We start from the raw sequence: 20,191 nt of genomic DNA, 5'->3' as shown, positions 1-20,191 counted from the left end.
GTCGAGTCCCACAGCTTCCTGCGACTGCATCTAAACCCACAAAAAGGTCAATTCATAAACCCTCGGTCGCGCTAGATCTAATCAACATCACACCTCGAAGCTCGAGCTCGTGCTCCGATTCCATCGGTTCGGGGGGAGGAGATCAAATTCCAAATGCGCACTGCGCTTTCCGATCGATCCATGCCCGTGTGAGAATCGCGCCAAAAATCCCACTCGCTCATCCCCGATGACGTCTCGCGCAATGCGCGCCTTGCTCTGCCTGCTGGTCGCCATCTCTTCCGTCTCCTCGGCTCTCGGTGACGCCATCCATGGCTGCGGCGGATTCGTCGAGGTAGGATTCGGGAGCTTCCCGGTTGACGTCCTGTTTCCTGTGTTTTCTCGTGTTGATTCGTCCGGCGAGAGAAATCATGGATCGGGAATGGGGTGACATCTCATCCGGCGTTATGCTTGTCAAGCCGATCTTCTCAGTGAGACTGGCGGTCTGATCTCTGCTTGTGGTTTGTAGGCGAGTCCGTCTTTGATCAAGTCGAGGAGGCCGAGCGACGGGAAGTTGGACTACTCTGAAATCGCGGTAATGGAACTGCTTCGCCTGCTCTTCTTCTCAATTGATTTCTTTCTGTTCTGCAATGATCCTAATAATGAAGCAAGACGAGAGGTTTTTGCAGTTAGTGGCTTCGTGATGTTTGGATTGATTAATCGATGTAGTTGACACTCTGGCAAGACCAGACGGTTGGTATTGAAGCTCACAAGAACTTCCCCTGTTTTTATGCACATCGAGTCGAAATAAGCGTTACATATTTCGGTGGTGATCTGATGTTTGCTGTGCTGCTATGGTTATTTTGAGCTAAGTGGTTACACACGGTAAAATGCTCTTTTCCTCCCATGCTTCCTCTGCACCATGAGCTGGGGATGTTGCTGACTAGGTTGCAATTGAAGATGAGTTGAGCTACTTCGAGCTTGGGTTCAAGTTGTTGTCTTAGCCTCACTGTAGCTTATATGATAAATGACTTCGGCAAATTAAGCTGAGTTGAGTAGAGCTCGAGTATATTGACCACTTGATTGACTCAAGCTCTAGCTTGAAACATATCGAGCCTTGACTTTTTTACTCGAGTTTGAGTACCGAACTCTGTGGTCTCGACATTGCTTTCTAGAAGTAGGATCTCTGCTGTCAGATCAAAGTTCACTGTGCGAAATCTCATGTATCCAGCATTTAGTTTGTTTGACATCCCATCTCCTTGGTCCCATGAAAAAGTCACTTATCCTGGAAAAAGTAGTGTATTGGCCTGGATATTCCTATGGTGCTGGACTAGAATTACAAAAACGAACTTTTTGCATGACCAACTTTTGTAGGGTCTTGACATGGACTGTCAATGTTGTGGTGAGTGACCTTGACAAGGAAGGTTTTCACTTTAAGACCAATGAAAATAGTTCATACATTGGCTTCTCTGTATCATCATCGAGAATGTATGATGTTATGTGCGCCAAAGTGATCACTCTATCTCTTTGTGCTATGTTAAGTTTAAGGCACTATAAACGTCAATATTTATGCTCAAAAGTTTTGTCATACTAAATCACAGGTTGAACTTCGCACTGTAGATGGATTGGTAAAAGACAAAACTCAATGTGCTCCCAACGGTTATTACTTCATTCCTGTTTATGACAAGGTATTGTTTTCTTTTGCTTTTTATTTTTCTGAAGTTGTGGCCATTCGATGATGATTATATCATTTATACTTGTGCTTCAGAAAATCTTTTTTGCTTTCCTTTTGTTTTTGGCTCATTAACTTTGACACATTTATTTAGAGTTTATGCCATGCTAGGTTTCATTATTATTTTCTGTCAAATTGTAGCACAAAGGGAGGCATACAAAACTGAAAGTTCCGGAAGGAAAGAGTTAAGGTGAAAAAATGAGAGAACACTTGAAGCCAATGTCATGTCTTTGAAAATTCCTTAAGTTTCTTAATAGACTGAGGTTTTGTTTTGATCTTCTCTCATTTTTTTCGAGCAAAATTATGCATTGGGTGTTTATGTCTAATAACTAGCATTGCCCATGGCGAAGCAAGTCAAAACAATTTTAGCATCCTCTGATTCACACACCCAAAAGGTAGAGCTGAAAACGAGGAGTTGATCAAAACTCACCCTGAAGTAGCAGATTGGTCAATTTCATTTGCATAAAAAAGGCCACTACTTGATATTCTAATAACTCGCATTGCCCATGGTGAAGCAAGTTAAAGCAATTTCTAGCAATGCGATTTTTTGAAAGGCTCCATATGAGTGAATCAGATTCGTGACCGTTTCTTTTACTTGAAGAACTTACTGTGGAGCAAGACGATGCTTTATAATGCCTAGATGTTTGTATCCTTGACAAAGCATTGATTCTACTGTAAGTTCTTTGGGCATGTTACCTTTTTCCTGCATTGTTGTCATCTAAGCTAAGAATACTTGCAGGGTTCTTTTGAACTCAGAGTTAGTGGACCTGAAGGATGGTCATGGCTTCCAGCTAAGGTCAGTTACTTTCGCTGTTTAAGTAGAGTTTCTCTGTTGTTTTGCTAGTTTCTTTCCACTGCTTTTGCAAAAAATTCTACTTTCTGACAGATATGCGTGTTCTTAAATATGTTTTCCCTCTTTTTTCTTTATGTTGAAGGTCCCTATTGTGATAGACAGTGCTGGTTGCAACAACAACAATGATATTAATTTCCAGTTCACCGGGTTTGTCTGACAAATCGTTTAATTTCATCATTGCGTGTAAAGTTTTTGTCATTGAGCTGTCTGCTCATGATTGTTGCGCGTTGGTGCAATTCTTCATATGATAGGTTCACAGTGTCTGGAAGGGTTGTTGGAGCTGTTGGTGGGAAGAGCTGTTCTCGTAAGAATGAAGGTCCTTCTAATGTAAATGTTGACCTTCTTTCTTCTACTGGTGATATTGTCTCTTCTCTTTCTACGTCATCTGAGGGAAGCTACAAGTTCAAAAATGTTACTCCAGGTATAGACAATTTCATTCACTGGTTGAAGGATTCTTGTATTGTTTAACCGGTATTTGAGTTAATTTGTTTGTTTGCAACTTTTGCGAACATCTTTCACTCCTGTTCAGATAGTTTTAACAATGAACTTCTGAGCTGCATAATGCGTACTTGTTTAACATGATACACTACAACATTTCAGTTGCCAACCAAAACTACTTTATTAGATTTTTGCTGCATTATGAACGGTCAATGCCATGCTCATTGTAAATTTCTTGAATTGTGTTTCTTGGAAGACAGGGAAATACAGTTTACGTGCTTCTCATCCAGATTTGAATGTTGAAGTCAGAGGTTCAACTGAGGTTGGATACTTTTGGATTTGATGACTTCGGTATTTCTGTTCAATCTTTTTCTCTGTGTACACTTTACAAGGATCTATACTCATCCAAACCAATACATTGCAGTTGAAGGAAACTCCAAAGCAATAATCAGTTTTAGAAACCAATTATTATATTGTGCTTCTTATTACCGTGTATACGTTGCTGCCTGTCCACATCTGTTTTTAGTTTACTGACCATTGACTTGAATTTTTTCCATCTGCAGATAGAGCTGGGATTTGGGAATGGCATTGCCAATGACATTTTTTTTGTCCCAGGGTATGACATCCGTGGATCTGTTGTTGCCCAGGTAAATTTAGGCGTGCATTAGGCTTGCATGCAAATGTGCATCCTCCACATTTTGTTTGAAACTTTCTCTAACGGCTGAATCATATATCAGAAATATCTCATGGAGAAAAAACACGAGAACTACGAAAGCTTTTACTGAACTCCTTAGATTATTTGTATGGTAAAAGTCTTACCTTTCTCACTGTTTTGAAAGCACTTCTTGTCATTCTATAACTGAACTGTGGGTTCGTCCTTTTCTTTTCCTTTTTAAAGTTGCTGAATGTATTTATGGGGCACAGAGGATTCCAACAATTGTTTATTCACAAGAGATCTATAGAATAGCTCCAGTTAATATTTACAGCAAGACCTACGCCAACCCTATTTTTTCATGTATTTGATGACACAGCTCATTTCCATGTTTTACTTGCACCTTACACCTTGTGCACGTGCTATTTTGTGACTGCATTTACGTGGCATAGAGGATTCCATTATTGTTTATTTACAAGAAATTTATAGAATAGCTCCAGTTAATATATCCAGCAAGACTTATGCCAACCCTACTTTTTCTTGTATATGGTGACATAGTGCACATGCTATTTTCTCTTTCCATGGGCTGTCTAAGTTAGTCTGTATTTACAGTTGGCCTCTCCATGTTAAGGTGTTATTATTTTGTTAGTGGTTCCGATCGCACAATAAGAGATAATTGTTTAATGTTTTGGCAGGGTAATCCAATATTGGGAGTACACATTTACCTGTTTTCGGATGATGTTGTTGAGGTGGACTGTCCGCAAGTTGATGATGATGTGATTCTGCCTGTACAGAGAAAAGCTCTCTGTCATACCATATCTGATGCTGATGGAAAATTCATGTTTCAATCGATCCCCTGTGGTACTGCTTTTGTTCTTTGATGTGACATATCTTTCCTTCGCCCAATACGCCACTCTTGGTCTCTCCTCTCTGTCCCATCGTTGTTTTCTATGCTAATTCAGCAGTCATGGGCATGTAAATGTCTAAATTTTCAAATAGGGTTATGGTGTTAAATGCATCCTGAGAATAATGCAGACATATCTGAAAATGAGACTGACTGTACTTAAATATACCAAGTTCTGCTTATTTATGATGGAACTTTTGAAAGATGCAAGAGTTATGAGATCTTGTTCCCTCCATGCTTTTCTTCTATAATCAGTTCTGTACTGATTTCCAAATTTTGCCCCATAAAGTATTAGAACATGCTCTCATGGTCTGGTGATTGCAATTTGTCTCTTTCTTCAGAGCAGTTGTCAATGTAAATTAACCATTTAAACATTGTTAAGTCTGCTTGTTATGGATGTGGATTTGCTACTATATTTTCTTTCAAGCTGGAAGGATAGATTGAAATAGTGTTTTATAATTTTGATTCCCTTGGTTTTAGAGCACCATTCAGAGTCTTGAGTTTTGACTGACAAACTATTGAGGCCTATAGGAGCACACACCATGCTTTACTTCCTCCATCAATGTTTTAGGGATAGGCATTAGTTTTACATACTTGGAGATGCTTGGGCCTTTGGAGATCAGATTGATGCATGTCAGTGATGTTCATGTTTGGTCAGAATTGCTCAGCTTTATGAAAATCTTGCAGGAACTTATGAACTCAGACCTTACTACAAGGGTGAAAATACTATATTTGATGTTTCACCTCCAGTCTTATCCATTTCTGTTGAGCATCAGCATGTTACGATTCCCCAAAAGTTTCAGGTAATAATTATGCAAAAGGTTTCAGGCAAGATAAGCCTTCTCATCTTATCTATTACCATGTGGACGAGAATTTCGGGGTCTACTGTTGCAAAATAAAGATATCAAACTCCTTATAAATTGATGTGATTTCATTTAATGCACGAACATGTCATCTTATATATGTGCGTGTGTTCGTTATAGTGCTCTCCTTACTATGATAAATGGTCATGAACACTTGAGATGCTTGCTTAGCCAATGTTTGATACTTTATTATCTGCCAATTGCTTATTTGTGGAAGTATAGTAAGAATTTTAAATGTGTAATGCATAGATTCAGTCTCCCTCTTTTCCTTTTTGTCTTCAGAGGATCTTGATAATGATCTTGGATAGCTTATTCTCTGGTGTAATCTGTGCATTCTAAGGGCCTGCATGGTAACCATTCTCATTATCCGATTCTGATTCTGGAAACAAGAAAGGATGAGAATCGCGTTTGGTAACGCAAATAAATTTGATTCCGATTCTGTTTTCGGAATCGGTTTTAGAAAATCAGAATAAGTTTTAGAGCAAAATTCAGAACAAAAAAAAAGTTGATTTTGAAAAAAAGAATCACTTTTGAGAATCACAAAATAGAATGAAGTCTCACATCTCACTTTTTCCTTTCAATTCTCTCGTCGCTTTTCCCTCAACCTAATAAAAATAAAATAAAAATAAAATAATTCGAAAAAAATTGGAAATTTTTTAAAAAATCACAAAAAAATTTAGAAAATCCCTAAAAATAGAAGAAGCTTAGATTAGGCTAGTTTGACCTCTTTTTCATAAATTTGGGCCTAAATTTTTTAAATTTCATAGATTTCACTCTCTGAAAAAAATGTTGCAGAAAATGTGGGCATCCAACATGTGAATGGTAACATATATACTTGTAGTCATGCGTCACAAAATATGACCATCTCCACATGGAGCTAGAGCTAAACACTCGGATTTAAGATAGAAGCTGCAAAATGATAGTGAATGACTTGTACTTCGTATTAAGGAGTATAATTTGATTTTTTTTTTGTCGGTTGATAATTCGGTTATTTGGCCGCTATGTTTGTATGTATTTTGGACACTGCAGTATTTAAAAAAAAAAATGAGTTCTTAATATGGGAACTGTCCCATACTTCAATCGAACTTCAAACTTCATGTATTAAAATTTGTGTTTCATTTATGACATGCTAAAAAAAATAATGTATTTTAAAATATTTTAGTGTGCATTGGAAATTAGCCTTCAATTTGGGATGAAATTTTACAAAGTAATTACGTACTTATTTGACTTAAATGAAAAAAATTACTGAGAGAAATAGTTTTTCGAAATAGAAATTTTGTACGCTTATCAAACGCGTTTTTATTCCAGGAACAAAAATCTTAGACAGTTATCAAACGCGTTTTGATTCTCTAAAATTCATCCAGGAATAGAATAAAAAAAAGTCATTTTAATCGGAATCAATTTTCCCGAACGTAATGGTTGTCATGCACAGCCTAAGTTTGCTTTTTCCTGGAAATTGGTTCTAATGCTTTAGGGTGTTCTAAATGCCATCTTTATATCTTCTTAATCAATATCGTTCTCCTTTGATAGGCTGACAACTTGTAAATGGTCCGATGAGATTGAAATATAGATTCTTCATGCAGTCTTACTGATTAATGTTTAAGCTTCTGATTCAGTTGCTAGATCATCTTATTCTTGTGATGTAGGCTTTGTCTAGTCTTTTCCAATGCCTACTTGTTGCACTAGCGACTTATTGGTATGGATCAGTTGTTTTTTCTTTGAAAATGACTCTTCCGTCACACTCTTCAAGTTCCTACAGGACAGGAGTAAGCTTTTGTTCTTGTGAGATTTTTTGGGACCACCGCTAACTGTTCTAAAAGTTTAAGCTGTTAGATAAAGGCGTGGTTTAATGTTTAATTATTCTAACAGTTCTTTTGTGTATGTATTGTATGACAAAATGTACATTTGTGACATAATTTGGTGCACATGTAGGCAAATTCTGCTTGTGGAATGATTTGGGCCACGATGTCTCCTTCCGATATTAGATAATAATTACTATCACAATTCATTGCTCATAAAATTTAGGTCACTGGATTTTCTATTGGTGGTCGAGTTGTTGATGGGAATGACGTTGGAGTCGAGGATGTTAAGATCATAGTTGATGGTCATGAAAGGTCTATCACCGACAAGCAAGGACGGTACAAGCTTGACCAGGTATTGTTTCCTTACTGGGCTTTTCCTGGCATGTGTATGGTTCTACTTGGTTAAGATTTACCCTAAGCAAGTTCTCCACCTGCTCTTTAAACTGTATTTTCTCATATATGTGATTACACCAGCTTCCAAAATGTATTAGAAGTCATATCCAGTATCGAATTTGCAAGATGATTTTCTACATATTCCAATGGGAACTCATAAGCGAATGCTTGTTAGAATGTATCATATCGCTTAGCAGTTAAGTGATCTCATAGTCTTTCGGAATCTATAGAGACTAAAGGTCTACTCTCATAAGTGTACGCATATGGATCTGTCCAATGAGTAAAAGAAAAAGAGTTTGAAATAAGTGGATCATATAGTTCGCTTATATCACCTGCAGGCTTTCCAAGCCTGCAGATTCTTTTAGCATTGCAATGTGACAAGTATGTACTAGGGACAAGTCACTAGACTTTGTCTGTGAACAGCTGGCCTGAAACAGTGTGCATGCTATACTTGATCTCAAGGATCTATTAATTTGTGCTTGAAGTCCTCCTGAAGCTTTTGTGTTTTTAATTGTTGATGCTTAAGATGAAAACTCTCTTTCCTCAAGAAATAGAGCTTGTAAGATTTTCCCTATGGCTTTAACTTCCTGTAGATCTATTTACTGTAGCTTGAACACAAACTTGGTTAGCTCTTTCTTTCAATGTGTCAGTTTGTTCTCCTGTTCTGCATTAGAATTCATTAATCATGACTCCATCGTGTTCTTTACTATAAAATAAGCTTGTGTAATTGATGTGATGGGTGCATGGTTTGTCTTTTATATGTTATATCCGGTTTAAACCTTGAGTTGATTATGTAATTTGACCTACTTCCTCCTCATGTGTCCAAATTTAGGACCTTTATGGCAGAATATTAGTAGTATGTTAGGACAGGGTAGTTCTAATTGATGAATATCTGTGAATATTGAACTTTTTTTGTAAACTATTGCAGGTGACATCTAATCATTACACAATAGAAGCTGTAAAGGAGCATTACAAGTTCAAAACATTGAAGGATTATTTGGTATGCAATATCATTGAACTTGTGAATGCATTTTGACTGATAATGTCGTATGTGGCCTTTATACTGCTAGCAATATAACATATGTACCAACTAATATTCTCTTTTCTTTCAATGTCCATACAGGTGCTGCCTAACATGGCTTCAGTTGCAGATATCAAAGCAATTTCTTATGACGTGTGTGGTGTGGTTCGTATGGTCCATTCTAACCATAAAGCAAAGGTATTAGATACGATTTATTCTTTGTTTAGAATGATTCTATCCTGGATGTTGATATGATTATAGTTTCATTCACCAGGTAGCTTTGACTCATGGTCCGGAGAACGTGAAACCTCAAATGAAGCAGACAGATGGAAGCGGAAGTTTCTGCTTTGAGGTAGATTCACTTGTTCTTTGCATGATACTGTATGATAGATTTCTTGTATTTGGAATCGCACCTGAATCGGAATAAAAAGTTGTCAAGTCGGGGGCCTGTTTAATTCAAAGGTTTTTTTGGGTAATTTGGGGTATTTTTTCCAAGAAATATGTGTAGTTTATGGAATTTAAGGTATCTTGCTCTCTCTCTCTCTGCTTTTCTGTTAGTGGTTCTCAAAAACACATTTTAGAAACTAAGACCTCATTTGGCCTAATGAAATTGATCCATTGTTTGAATTCATGGATCCGGAAATTTGCTGCAGGATGAACCAAAGTTGGGTTGCTTTTTCGTATATCTTTCCAATGTGACTTGGTATTCCATTGGCTTGGTTTTGGATGACAATAAGCCTAAAAGTTATTATTTTCTTAGCCTGATGCAGAGTTATGTAGATGAGCAGTAGAAATACTGAAAACATGTGGAATGTAGAACTATTTAAATAAAAAGGATGTCCAAGTTCAATCTACTCTTAATCAGCCTCATGTTTAAATGTACTGATTTTCCATTGGTATCTGCACCTCTGTTGATCTAATGGAGAAGTAGATGATAGCTAAGTTAGACTTTTGTCTTTGCTTTTTGAGTTTTTTCTCTTTTCATAATTTCTCGTATGCATTGATCCAAGATCACTTGTCCTCGCCACTGTTAGCTACATCTTTCTCTTCTCCAATGTCATTTAGGTTCCGCCCGGTGATTATCGGCTCTCTGCTCTGGCTGCTACTCCAGAGACTGCCCCTGGACTTCTTTTTGTGCCACCTTACACTGATGTTGCAGTTAAAAGTCCAATGTTAAATGTTGAATTTTCTCAGGTACTATTTCTTATCACCAAACCTGCTTTTTCAATTAATTTTACTTGTTTTCTTGTGTCTTTGCTGAGACTCTTTGAATTCCATAATTTTATTTAAAGGATTTGGAATCAGTAGTTGACTCCATTGAATAAGGAGTTGTTTGGATTGTGAGTTGATAAGGTCTTTTGCCATCTTTCCTTTTTTCATTTTTCCACCTAAAAGAAAAGCTTGCAAAAATTACTTCAAGTTTCTCACCTGGAGTCTCTTTATAATGCCTGAAAATGTGCATTTTGTAAGGTTGTCTCTGTCAATGTACAAGTATATGGATCTTCATTTGCTAGTTTGGATTTTGGAATCTAACCCTTTATCCCCTTTTAATTCCTGACCTAAGGCACTGGTAAACGTATTCGGTCATGTTGAATGCAAAGAGAAATGTGGCCCCTCTGTTTCAATTTCTCTTACGAGAATGGCAGGTAAACGTGATGAAGAGAAGAAGGCAGTTAGTTTGACTGATGATAACAGTGAATTCCTCTTTGCAAACGTCTTCCCTGGGAAGTACAAGCTTGAGGTAAAGTGCCTAGTCCTTAATCTCCTTCCATAGGTAGTTACCAATCTCCCGCTTTTTTCTACTTAAAATATGGTCATGTTTTGATGCAAGCACATTGGAAGACTAGTTTCTCAGCAGTTGCTATAGCGAATACTGTAAGTTAAGAAATACCATCTGAATCTTACTCCATTTGTTTTATTTCATTCAGGTGAGGCATAATTCGCTAAAATCAAACACTGGAGAAGATAATTGGTGCTGGGAGCAGAGCTTCATTGATCTTGACATTGGTTCTGAGGATGTAAAGGGAATTGTATTTGTACAAAAAGGTTATTGGGTCAACGTCGTATCCACCCATGATGTAAATGCTGTTATGAGTCAACCAGATGGTTCATCACTAAAGTTGAAAATAAAGGTCATTTGCTGTAAATCATAGTTTAGAATTGAATAATGTCTAAGTAAAGCCACATAAATCTAAGTGAATTCATCTTTCATGTTGGGAAACTGCAGGAAGGTTCCCAACGTATATGCGTGAGATTTCCTGGCATCCATGAACTACACTTTGAGGACTCGTGTATATTCTTTGGAAGTTCTTCGGTCAAGATTGATACATCAGATCCTTCAGTATGATACTTTAATAACTTTCTCTCATCTTGGTGGAAAGAGCAATTGGTTTCCAGTACCTACTTTCACTATTTGATTGCATATTTATATTGCAGCCTATTAATCTAAAAGGAGAGAAATATCTTCTCAAAGGAGCTATTACTATTGATTCAAGCTTGCTTCAATTACCAGAAGACATCACTGTGGATGTGATAAGTAGCGAGGGAAATGCTTTGGAGGTTACTAGGGGAAGTCTTCTATCTGATGGAGATAAACAGACGAAGACTGCTGCATACCAGTATTCTGTGTGGGGGAACATTGGAGATAAATTAACCTTCATTCCTCGAGACTCCAGGTATATATGCTTAATGGTTTTTGTGTTGTCCACATCACTATCGTTATTTTTGTTTCTTTAAAAACGGTAATTTAAATAGCGGTACCAGTAGGAATCAAGTTCAGACTGAGATCTATTGTGGCAATAGCACTCATTGTGGGCGCTAGTGTGGCGATAGCGCGAATCTGGTCTGTTGTCTGTGTGATTTGGTCTGTCTCTGTCTGCTGGTTTGGAAGAGAAAGACGACGACAACGCTTGGGTGTTTTGGCGTGTTGGTAGTACAACCATACTGAAAAAAATGAAATTCTTGATCCACGTGCTTGATGTCTCCTGTCACTATTTTTATTGGTTCCTCTATTTATCTGTCTCCTTTCTGTTATAGCAAAACTATCGTTAAGTATATTATTAAGTGGGCCAATGAAAACGATAGAAGTTGCCACAAAGCAGATGAAAGAGTCCAAATAGCAGTCTATATTTCTTCTTCACAACTGTTAAATCCAGACACAGAGGTCAATTTATGAATGTCATGTATGTTGAGAAAATATCCACGATTTGGTGGCCATTATGCCTGCATCGGCGACTATTGCGGCTGTGGTCATGACTGCAATTTAAAACCTTGTTCAGAAGTGGTCATCCTTTTCTCCTTTATCATGTTAATTGGCCCTTTATCTTTTTTCTTGAACGACATTCTTTTCACTTCTTTTGCAGTCTAATATTTTACTAAAAAACTTTTACATTTTCCAAAATGGTTGATATTAATCTTTCTTCTCTCTGGAAATATTTATGCTATGTGCCATTCCTCTAGTATCCGGAACTGTAGCTCACAGTTACTTTAGTATTTGCATAAATGCCTTTTTTGATTCCAATAAGGTTTGGGATATGGGCTGCGCTTACTCTGTTTCCTGAATGAAATAGTGATTGTTTGGCTGAGTTTCTCATGATTTCTGAAGTGTGAAATACGATACCAGGAATTTTCCAAATTTTATACAGAGGGGATTTTAGTTGTCACTAAACATAAAAGAGAGGTCAATGTTGATTATAATCTATAAAATCTATTTAAATACAGATTCTGGCACATGTGCATGCTTCTCTCCGCATGTATGCAGGACGAGAGATTCTCTATACAAAATGATCACGTGAAGACTAAAATCGATCTGAGCTAGAGAGAGATTGAGAAAAGAAATAGATAATCTGAGCTAGAGAGAGATTGAGAAAAGAAATAGATAATCTGAGCTAGAGAGAGATTGAGAAAAGAAATAGATGTCAGCATTGCATTATTTGTGTTTCTATCATCAGTAGTGGTTCTTTCTAAACTCTCATAGGGAGTTCATTTTTGTCAAACTAGCTGATACATATCAGTGAGCTTTTGGTAGGAAGCTTTCTATAACTTGTCATACTAATGATTTTTGTCCTGTATTTCATCCTTCCAATCATACTTTCATCATATCCACCCGAGCAGCTACAGCTTACTTTCCTCACTCTTTTTTGGCATCTACTGTTTTGTTAATGGAATGCCTATGTGGTGATGGCCAGAATGCTTGTTTCCCTTTCTATTGTTGCTAACCTTCGTTGAGGCATTATTGTTTATGCTTCAACTATAATGTATTGCAGGGATGACGGCGAAAAGAAGATCTTGTTCTATCCAAGACAGCATCAGGTAATCATCAATGGGCTTTCTTGCATTTTTACTCCTCTCTCTGAACTTTCTAATTATGTCTAACGAATAGTTCATGTACTTCTTAAGTTTTCCCCTGGAACCTAAGTGACTGATTTCCCTACTTGCTTGATAGATTTTGGTAACAAATGATGGCTGTCAATCCTCAGTTCCTCCATTCTCTGGTCGACTTGGGTTATACGTTGAAGGATCAGTCTCGCCCCCTATTCCTGGTGTCGATGTTAAGGTTATAGCTGCGGGAGATAGTGAGAATGCTCCACTAAGGAAAGGTGAAGTAGCCCTTAGAACTACCACAGGCTCGGACGGTTCATTTGTTGGAGGACCTCTGTATGATGATATAACTTACACTATTGAGGCTTCAAAGGTATGTCTCCCTTGTACTCATCTTTTTTCCTTGGCATGTGTGGAACTCATTTAATTTACCTGAACATGTTTCTGAATCTCATTTGCATTTTGACCCCAAAAATCTTACTTCTTGATGCGGCATTTGTGCTTTTGTTAAACTTTCTGTTCCCAAATAAAAGACTCTGAAATAACATGAGTTTTGATGCTCTCACATCTCACATAATAAATTAAGAACTTTGAGTATGGTTGCAAAGAAATCACATGAGAGAGGCATTGTCTCATGCTTTGTTTGGGAGAGCAGGGAGGGGGAGCAAATGAAAGGTGGTTAGAAAATTTGAATTTCGGTGAGAAGGGATTGGAGGGAAAGGCGAAATTCCATAACCACACGCGTCCACATATTGATCTCCTGTCTCCGTCTCCCAAGCAAAGCATTAATGAATGATCTTTACAAGTGAACCTTTAAATGACTCTGGCACAATTTGGAGCACTTCCATGTGAGCATCCAGCCACTTCATGAGGGTTGATTTTGTCTTAATTTCTTTCTTCTTGTCTTTCTAAAGATGCAGTAGTCAATCAACACAAAAAGTCAATTTAGGCTATCAATTCAACATTTGGCCATAATGTTTTTGCTTGATTTATTCCTTGCTGCATTGCCTTCCTAGTACCAGAAAGGGTAAGAAGAGACTATGTTGGTGCGTTTCTTGCTCTTTGCTTTGTTTTATGTCTTGATCTGTGAGGAAATCTATATCAGCTTTGTTTGACACTATCGGCTCCTATTTTGGCGAATGGTAGTTGCATAGCTGAATTCTTTTGTTGGCTCTAAATTCATTATCTCATGCAGCCTGGTTATCATCTAAAGAGAGTTGGGCACTATTCATTTTCCTGTCAAAAGCTTGGTCAAATATTTGTTCGTGTACATTCCAAAGATGATGCTAAAGAACCCATCCCTTCTGTGCTACTGTCGTTGAGCGGTGATGATGGTTACAGAAACAACTCAGTATCTGGAGCTGGAGGAACATTCCTCTTTGATAACTTATTCCCTGGGAGTTTCTATTTGCGTCCTCTTCTTAAGGTATCAATATGTGGAACTTTTTTTTAGTCTTTTCTGACATTGTTACCGTCTATATACCTTGTTTGAAGCATGGCGAAATTCATTTATCTCATTATCTTGGGATGCTTGATCACGAATCGTTGGAATCTGAAGTGAAGCATGTGGCTTTTCAAGCATTTTAGATGTATTTTATCTGTGGAGATGTTTCTCTGCAGCAACCAGAAGTTAAAGTGTCATTGATTCCTCTAACCTATTTTACCCCAGCCACCATGCCCAGCCACTAGGCTGCGCACTCATTCACAGTGAAAAATTTTGTTTTAATGTTGGATGTAGCTAAGATAAATTTTCAACCCCTCAACTAAGAGATTAATTGTGTGATATCTTGCAGGAATATGCCTTCTCACCTGCAGCGCAGGCAATAGAACTTGGTTCTGGGGAGTCTAGAGAAATTGTGTTTCAGACAACCCGGGTTGCTTACAGGTTCGTACTTCCTCCATTAAAGCTCACTTATATTTATGGCTTCAATGTATTTGTAAAAGCTGATTCAATGTAATGATGCATGTTTTATTTATTTATTTATTATTATTATTATTTGTGTGTGTGTGTGTGTCTGTGTAAACTCACTGCTGACTTAGGGTGCGCATGATAACACTTCAAAAGGAGAATTTCTGTTTCAGAAGTGCTTCTGAAGCAGAAATCTGTTTGGTAACACAATTTCTGAAGCAGAAATCCGTTTGGTTCACAACTTTAAATTTCTACTTCTGAAACAACTTTTTACTTCAGAAGTGATTTTTGCGGCACTTTGAGAAGTAAAAAAAACTTACTTCTCACCATCAAAAGCTATTTTTTTTCCTTTTCACTCCTCCCTCTTCATAGTTCTTCTGTTTATGGGCTCTCTCTCTCTCTCTCTCTCTCTCTCTCTCTCTCTCTCTCTCTCTCTCTCTCTCTCTCTCTCTCTCTCTGTACTCACTCCCGAGAGGTGCGAGCCGAGTTGACCTGGTCTGGAAAATAGTTTAATAATAAAATTTAAATAAAAATAAAAAAGGGAAAATTCGAAAAAAAAATCATTAAAAAGTATAAAAATTCATAAAAAATTGCAAAAGTAATAAAAAATTCAGAAAAAATTCGTGAGCTCTTGAAAATATCATAATAAAATAAAAAAATCATAAAAAATAATTAAAAAATCTTAATTTTGAAAATTCCAAAAAAATCCCAAAAAATAGGAAATGGCCACAATCAACTGGTCAAGACCTATTTTGGATTTTTTGACCCCCGATCTTTCCAAATTGACGATTTTGCCGTTCTTGGCAAATTGTCTCCAATTTCTCCCAAATCATGCATGAACTCTAATCACACATTCTCTAAGCCCTTAGGGTTATCTTAGGGAAGCCTTGATTTGTATTGATGTGCTTTATCTATGCACTTGATTGCGCATTTATTTAATTGAATGCGATTGGTAGGATTAGTCTTCCGACTTGCATGAAAACCTATCAATATTTGCATTTACCTTTTCTTGAATAAAATGCATTTTAGGTTAGGATTAATAATTTTTCGTAGAAATTTTGTCCAGTTATCAAATGCCTTTTTTTGATCAGAAACCAATTTCTGAAATAGAAGTAGAAAAATCAACTTTTGCTTTTGAAGACGAAGTTGAAAAATCAATTTCTGCTTATGAAGTTATTTCTGAACCAGAAGTGTTGTCATGCGCACCCTTAGCACGGTGATGAAATTTCGAAGTCTCATATAACTTAATGTTTTTTGAGATTTGTTTAGCTTAGATAACTTCGTGTCGTCCTTAGATGACTTTTTCTTTGCCTCCCCTGTTGTCCCTCAACTATACATTTTTGGTCCTATAATATTCACACTCGCTCTAGCTTTTGTATTGGAAGTAATATGACAATAATTATTAATTTTCTGGATCTTTTCCCTAAAGCTTGAAAAGTTGTCCACTTATCCTTCTAGAAACCTAATTGGACCAGAATTTTGGACTATCCCCTTCATGATGTGATTGTTAACTGCTTAGCTACTAATGAAAAAATGCAGTTCGTCATAGGCTTTACTAAAATTCTCTTGTAATACATCATTCAAGCTGTATATTCTGTAAATTGCGAAATGTAGCACTTGTGTTTGATGACAGTCTGTTGTTTGCATAGTCATTCTGTTAATTAAGCTAGCAGAGAAGGGAATTTAAAAATAGAACTGTCAAGTTGTTGAGACTGCTGCAGGAGCATTTGTGTTGCAAAGATTTTGGTTAGTCATGACATGTCACTGAGTTATCTTAAACTTCTGTACAGTGCTACAGGCGTTGTCACTCTTTTATCTGGCCTGCCAAAAGAAGGTGTTTCTGTTGAAGCACGTTCAGATTCAGGATTGTATGAGGAGTCATTGACAGATTCATCTGGAACTTACCGTTTGAGAGGACTTCTCCCTGGCACAACATACACAATCAGAGTAGCAAGGAAGGATGGCCTAGGAAGTTCTATGATTGAGCGAGCATCTCCAGATTCTGTTATTATTCAGGTATTTCCATCATTAATGCATATTATTGAGGATGTGTATTTCATACTGAATGTTTTTCTCCATATTCTTGTTTAACTGAATTTGACTTCATGACCGAGTCCTAAGATAGTGTGTTTCTTGTTATGGCTATCTTTGTCCCCTGGAGGATTTTTTTCACTCATGAATCTCCAGGCACGTCTTTTTTGCATTTCGAACAAACAATGTGCTGCACTTTTATTTGGCAAACGCATCTTGAAATTAGTAAGGGGTTAGATGTACTAGGGATGTCATCGCAGGCTCTGATTTGTCTATTTTGCTTGATATGTGTAGGTCCAAACTGAGGATATTAAAGGAATGGATTTTGTGGTCTTTGAACAGCCAGAAAAAACCATTCTGAGTTGCCATGTTGAAGGACAAAAAATGTGGGAATCGCATTCAAATCTCCTGGTCGAAATAAGATCAGCCATTGACCAATCTAAGATTGAATCAGTCTTCCCACTCCCTCTATCAAACTTCTTTCAGGTGAAGGATTTGCCTAGGAGCAAGCACCTCATTCAGATCCGGTCTGAAGTTGCTACAAACTCATACAAGTTTGAGTCCGACGTTATTGAGGTTGACCTACAAAAGACATCTCAGATCCATGTTGGACCTCTTAGATACAGAGTTATCGAGAATTACCACAAACAGGTTGGTGCTACTTCGCCGCCATTCTTCTCGATATCCACAAGGAAAATAAGAAATAAAATGAAAGCAAAATGAAAGGAGATAATGTTTTCACAAGTTACTGTGGTCCAAAACTCATAGAAACAGTGAAGACCTTTCTCTAAAGTGCTGTCTGAAGTATTTCACCGGATGGCTTTTTCCCTTGATAATGTTTCTTCATGTGCATGTGGTTACTCTATGCCTAAGTCTGTTTGATGCTTTGCAGGATTTAACTCCTGCACCTGTCTTTCCTCTTATTGCTGGAGTCTCCGTGATAGCTTTGTTTGTCAGCATGCCAAGGTAATTCGAAACTCGAATAGCATAGTGGTTATATGCTTTTACCTATCTCCATTTCTTTACTCTAATTTTTCTCATCAATAGACCTTATCTTCTTACATACATATGTTCAAATGTAAAGGTTGAAGGACTTGTATGAAACCACGGTCGGAGCATCAGCACCGGGATTTAACGGAGCTGCTAAAAAGGAAGTTAGAAAACCAGTAGTTAGAAAGAAGACATACTGAGGACCTCTTTTTGTCCATCCCCCTAGATTCCGTCTTCTGATTACATCCTACTTCTGATGGTCCATGGGTTAACAGCATTAGAAGCACCGTATTCGACTCGGTCGGTTTAAAGCTCCTTTGCAAGAAAACACATGTTCGAGAGCAAAGTCAAACGAACAAAGTGCGGGACGTGCCTCGAGTTTGTACTTTGTGCACATGCCACTCTGTCCATGGGAGTTGTGCAATTGGACCGCGCACATTGGAAGTTGAAGATTGACATTGATCTAATCCTCTAGCCTTTTTTGTGAACTGATGTTGTAGTCATGTTCAGTCCTCGCGCGAGTTTTACATCGATCGAGCCATCCTCCTTCCTAGCTTTTCCAATTCTCAAGATATCCGAAATTTTGGTCTACAGATTTTACGTTCTTCTCTACAAATTTTCAGTTGCTGTTTCTCTTTCAGTTTCAACCGTGGAATTGCTCCTTTTATTAGTGCAATGGTCATTCTTGTTTTTCCTGTTCCTTTTCTTGGGCATGCAATCGAGCAGCTATTCTTTGTCCACGTGTTGAATCCCAATTGGGATGATTTGTGACTGTCCCTTGATGTTTGCATGACGTGGCAGGTCTCGATTGGCGGGAAGAACAGTGAATATCCTTATGTATGCAGGAATAAATTACGAATATTCCTATGCAATAGTTATAACTTGTAGGTACAATCATTCTACGAAAAGCTAGGCAACGAGTGGGGTCTATCAGTCTTATTTCCGCATGCTGTCTATCAATAGTATCCAATTCTGGCTAACGGAAGACAAAAACGAAAATGGTTCCAATTAGCCGCAAAGTGGGTTGGTGGCCAAGGGGTAGTCCCGAAGTTCAATAATTTACCACTATTTTCACTTCTTTAGAAAAACGACTTAAATAGTCTTGAATTTTAATCTAACATGCGGTATGATTTTTGAAATTTTAATTTAATCAATATAGTTGCTAAATTTTTAGTACATATTCAAATTAGTTCTTGAATTTTAATCCAATGTGTGAGGGCCGACGATCCTCCTTGGCCACTAGGTGAACTAAAGAGAAAAAAAAAGAAAAGAAAAAAGAGAAGAAAAATAAAACATATAAATAATTCATGGTTTAGATGTTTTATAAAGATTATACACATTAGTGGCCATGCCATGTGGGATGCCCGATATCCATGTCATAATTTTCAGTCATAATTAGTATGAAGGACTAAATTGGCAAATGGTCAATTGATTTAGAATAAAATGAGCAAAATTAAAAATTTTATGATTGAGTTGGCACAACAGCACAATTACAATAGGTTTGGAATTTTTCCAATAATATCCTCATATGCTTTGTCACAACACACGCATCCATTTCTAGTTCTTAATGTGCATTTTAATCTTTAATTTTTTAAAAATTTTTCTTTTATTTACTAACAAAATTTATTTAGTTAATTTTTTTAATATAACATCTATCAAAGTAACATATTCTTATGAAGAGCTTAAAATGGTTAAATATTTAGGTAATATGGGTCGGGTTTAAGTTGCTAAAATTGTATTATATAAAAATGGGTCAATATAGATTAAATGGGTCAATTTGGATTGGATCATTTTCGACCCACCCATTTGACAATCCTAAATACCATTTCAATCATCTATACTATTATATGAACAAAGTGAATCTCCTACTTTTAAGGTATCTCAATTGTTTTAGCCCCTAAATATCCTTCATTATCTATTTTACAAATATCATGTCTACCGGCAAATGCGTAAATTCGTTATTTTATTTTGTCTTTCATGCATTTCAATATTAAAATTTGGATACCTTCTATTTGAGAAAAGGCTTACGACATTTTTCCCTTTCCGTAAATCTTAATACTTCTTTTTTATTTTGAACTTTTATCAATAATTTTTTTATTACAAAAAAAAAATTCAGATGTTTCATAAGCGCAAGCAGAATTATTTGTTTTCTAATCTTTTTTTTAATTGAATTTTTTTTTAATCTTTCAAATGTTAATTTCTGGCACACGAGGCGTATGGGCACATTGGCTAGTCTCAAGAAAATGACTCCGAATTTTTTCTTATTTGTCGAGGTTGCCCTTTCTTTACACACGGAGGAAATCAGCC

General features: G+C 37.0%; 1 protein-coding gene across 3 annotated transcripts; it reads left to right on the top strand.

The window, feature by feature from the left end:
* LOC115754573 (nodal modulator 1) lies at positions 1-18,907 on the top strand. 3 transcript variants are annotated; one of them, XR_004017005.2, is made up of 28 exons: positions 1-331; positions 506-571; positions 1,578-1,664; positions 2,448-2,504; positions 2,644-2,708; positions 2,813-2,982; positions 3,260-3,321; positions 3,563-3,646; positions 4,347-4,512; positions 5,243-5,358; positions 7,444-7,572; positions 8,542-8,613; positions 8,737-8,832; positions 8,909-8,986; positions 9,700-9,828; positions 10,199-10,375; positions 10,563-10,766; positions 10,862-10,975; positions 11,071-11,309; positions 12,900-12,945; positions 13,079-13,327; positions 14,150-14,380; positions 14,748-14,839; positions 16,654-16,879; positions 17,189-17,545; positions 17,787-17,860; positions 17,979-18,289; positions 18,897-18,907. XR_004017005.2 is itself a non-coding variant. In XM_048281205.1 (27 exons), the coding sequence occupies exons 1-27, from the start codon at positions 227-229 to the stop codon at positions 18,082-18,084; spliced, it is 3,597 nt and encodes a 1,198-aa protein (XP_048137162.1). In that variant the 5' UTR covers positions 1-226; the 3' UTR covers positions 18,085-18,580. The 3 variants fall into 3 exon arrangements, 2 of the variants coding, with proteins under 2 accessions (XP_048137162.1, XP_030549489.1); XM_048281205.1 differs by lacking the exon at positions 18,897-18,907 and having other exon boundaries at positions 14,748-14,834; positions 16,649-16,879; positions 17,979-18,580; XM_030693629.2 differs by lacking the exon at positions 18,897-18,907 and having other exon boundaries at positions 17,979-18,580.
* The last annotated feature ends 1,284 nt before the right edge of the window (positions 18,908-20,191 follow it).

This window comes from Rhodamnia argentea, chromosome 1 (genome assembly GCF_020921035.1).
Source record: "Rhodamnia argentea isolate NSW1041297 chromosome 1, ASM2092103v1, whole genome shotgun sequence".
Classification (NCBI taxonomy): domain Eukaryota; kingdom Viridiplantae; phylum Streptophyta; class Magnoliopsida; order Myrtales; family Myrtaceae; genus Rhodamnia; species Rhodamnia argentea.
Note: the sequence above shows the minus strand (reverse complement) of the source record. Positions and strands in the feature narration are given on the sequence as shown.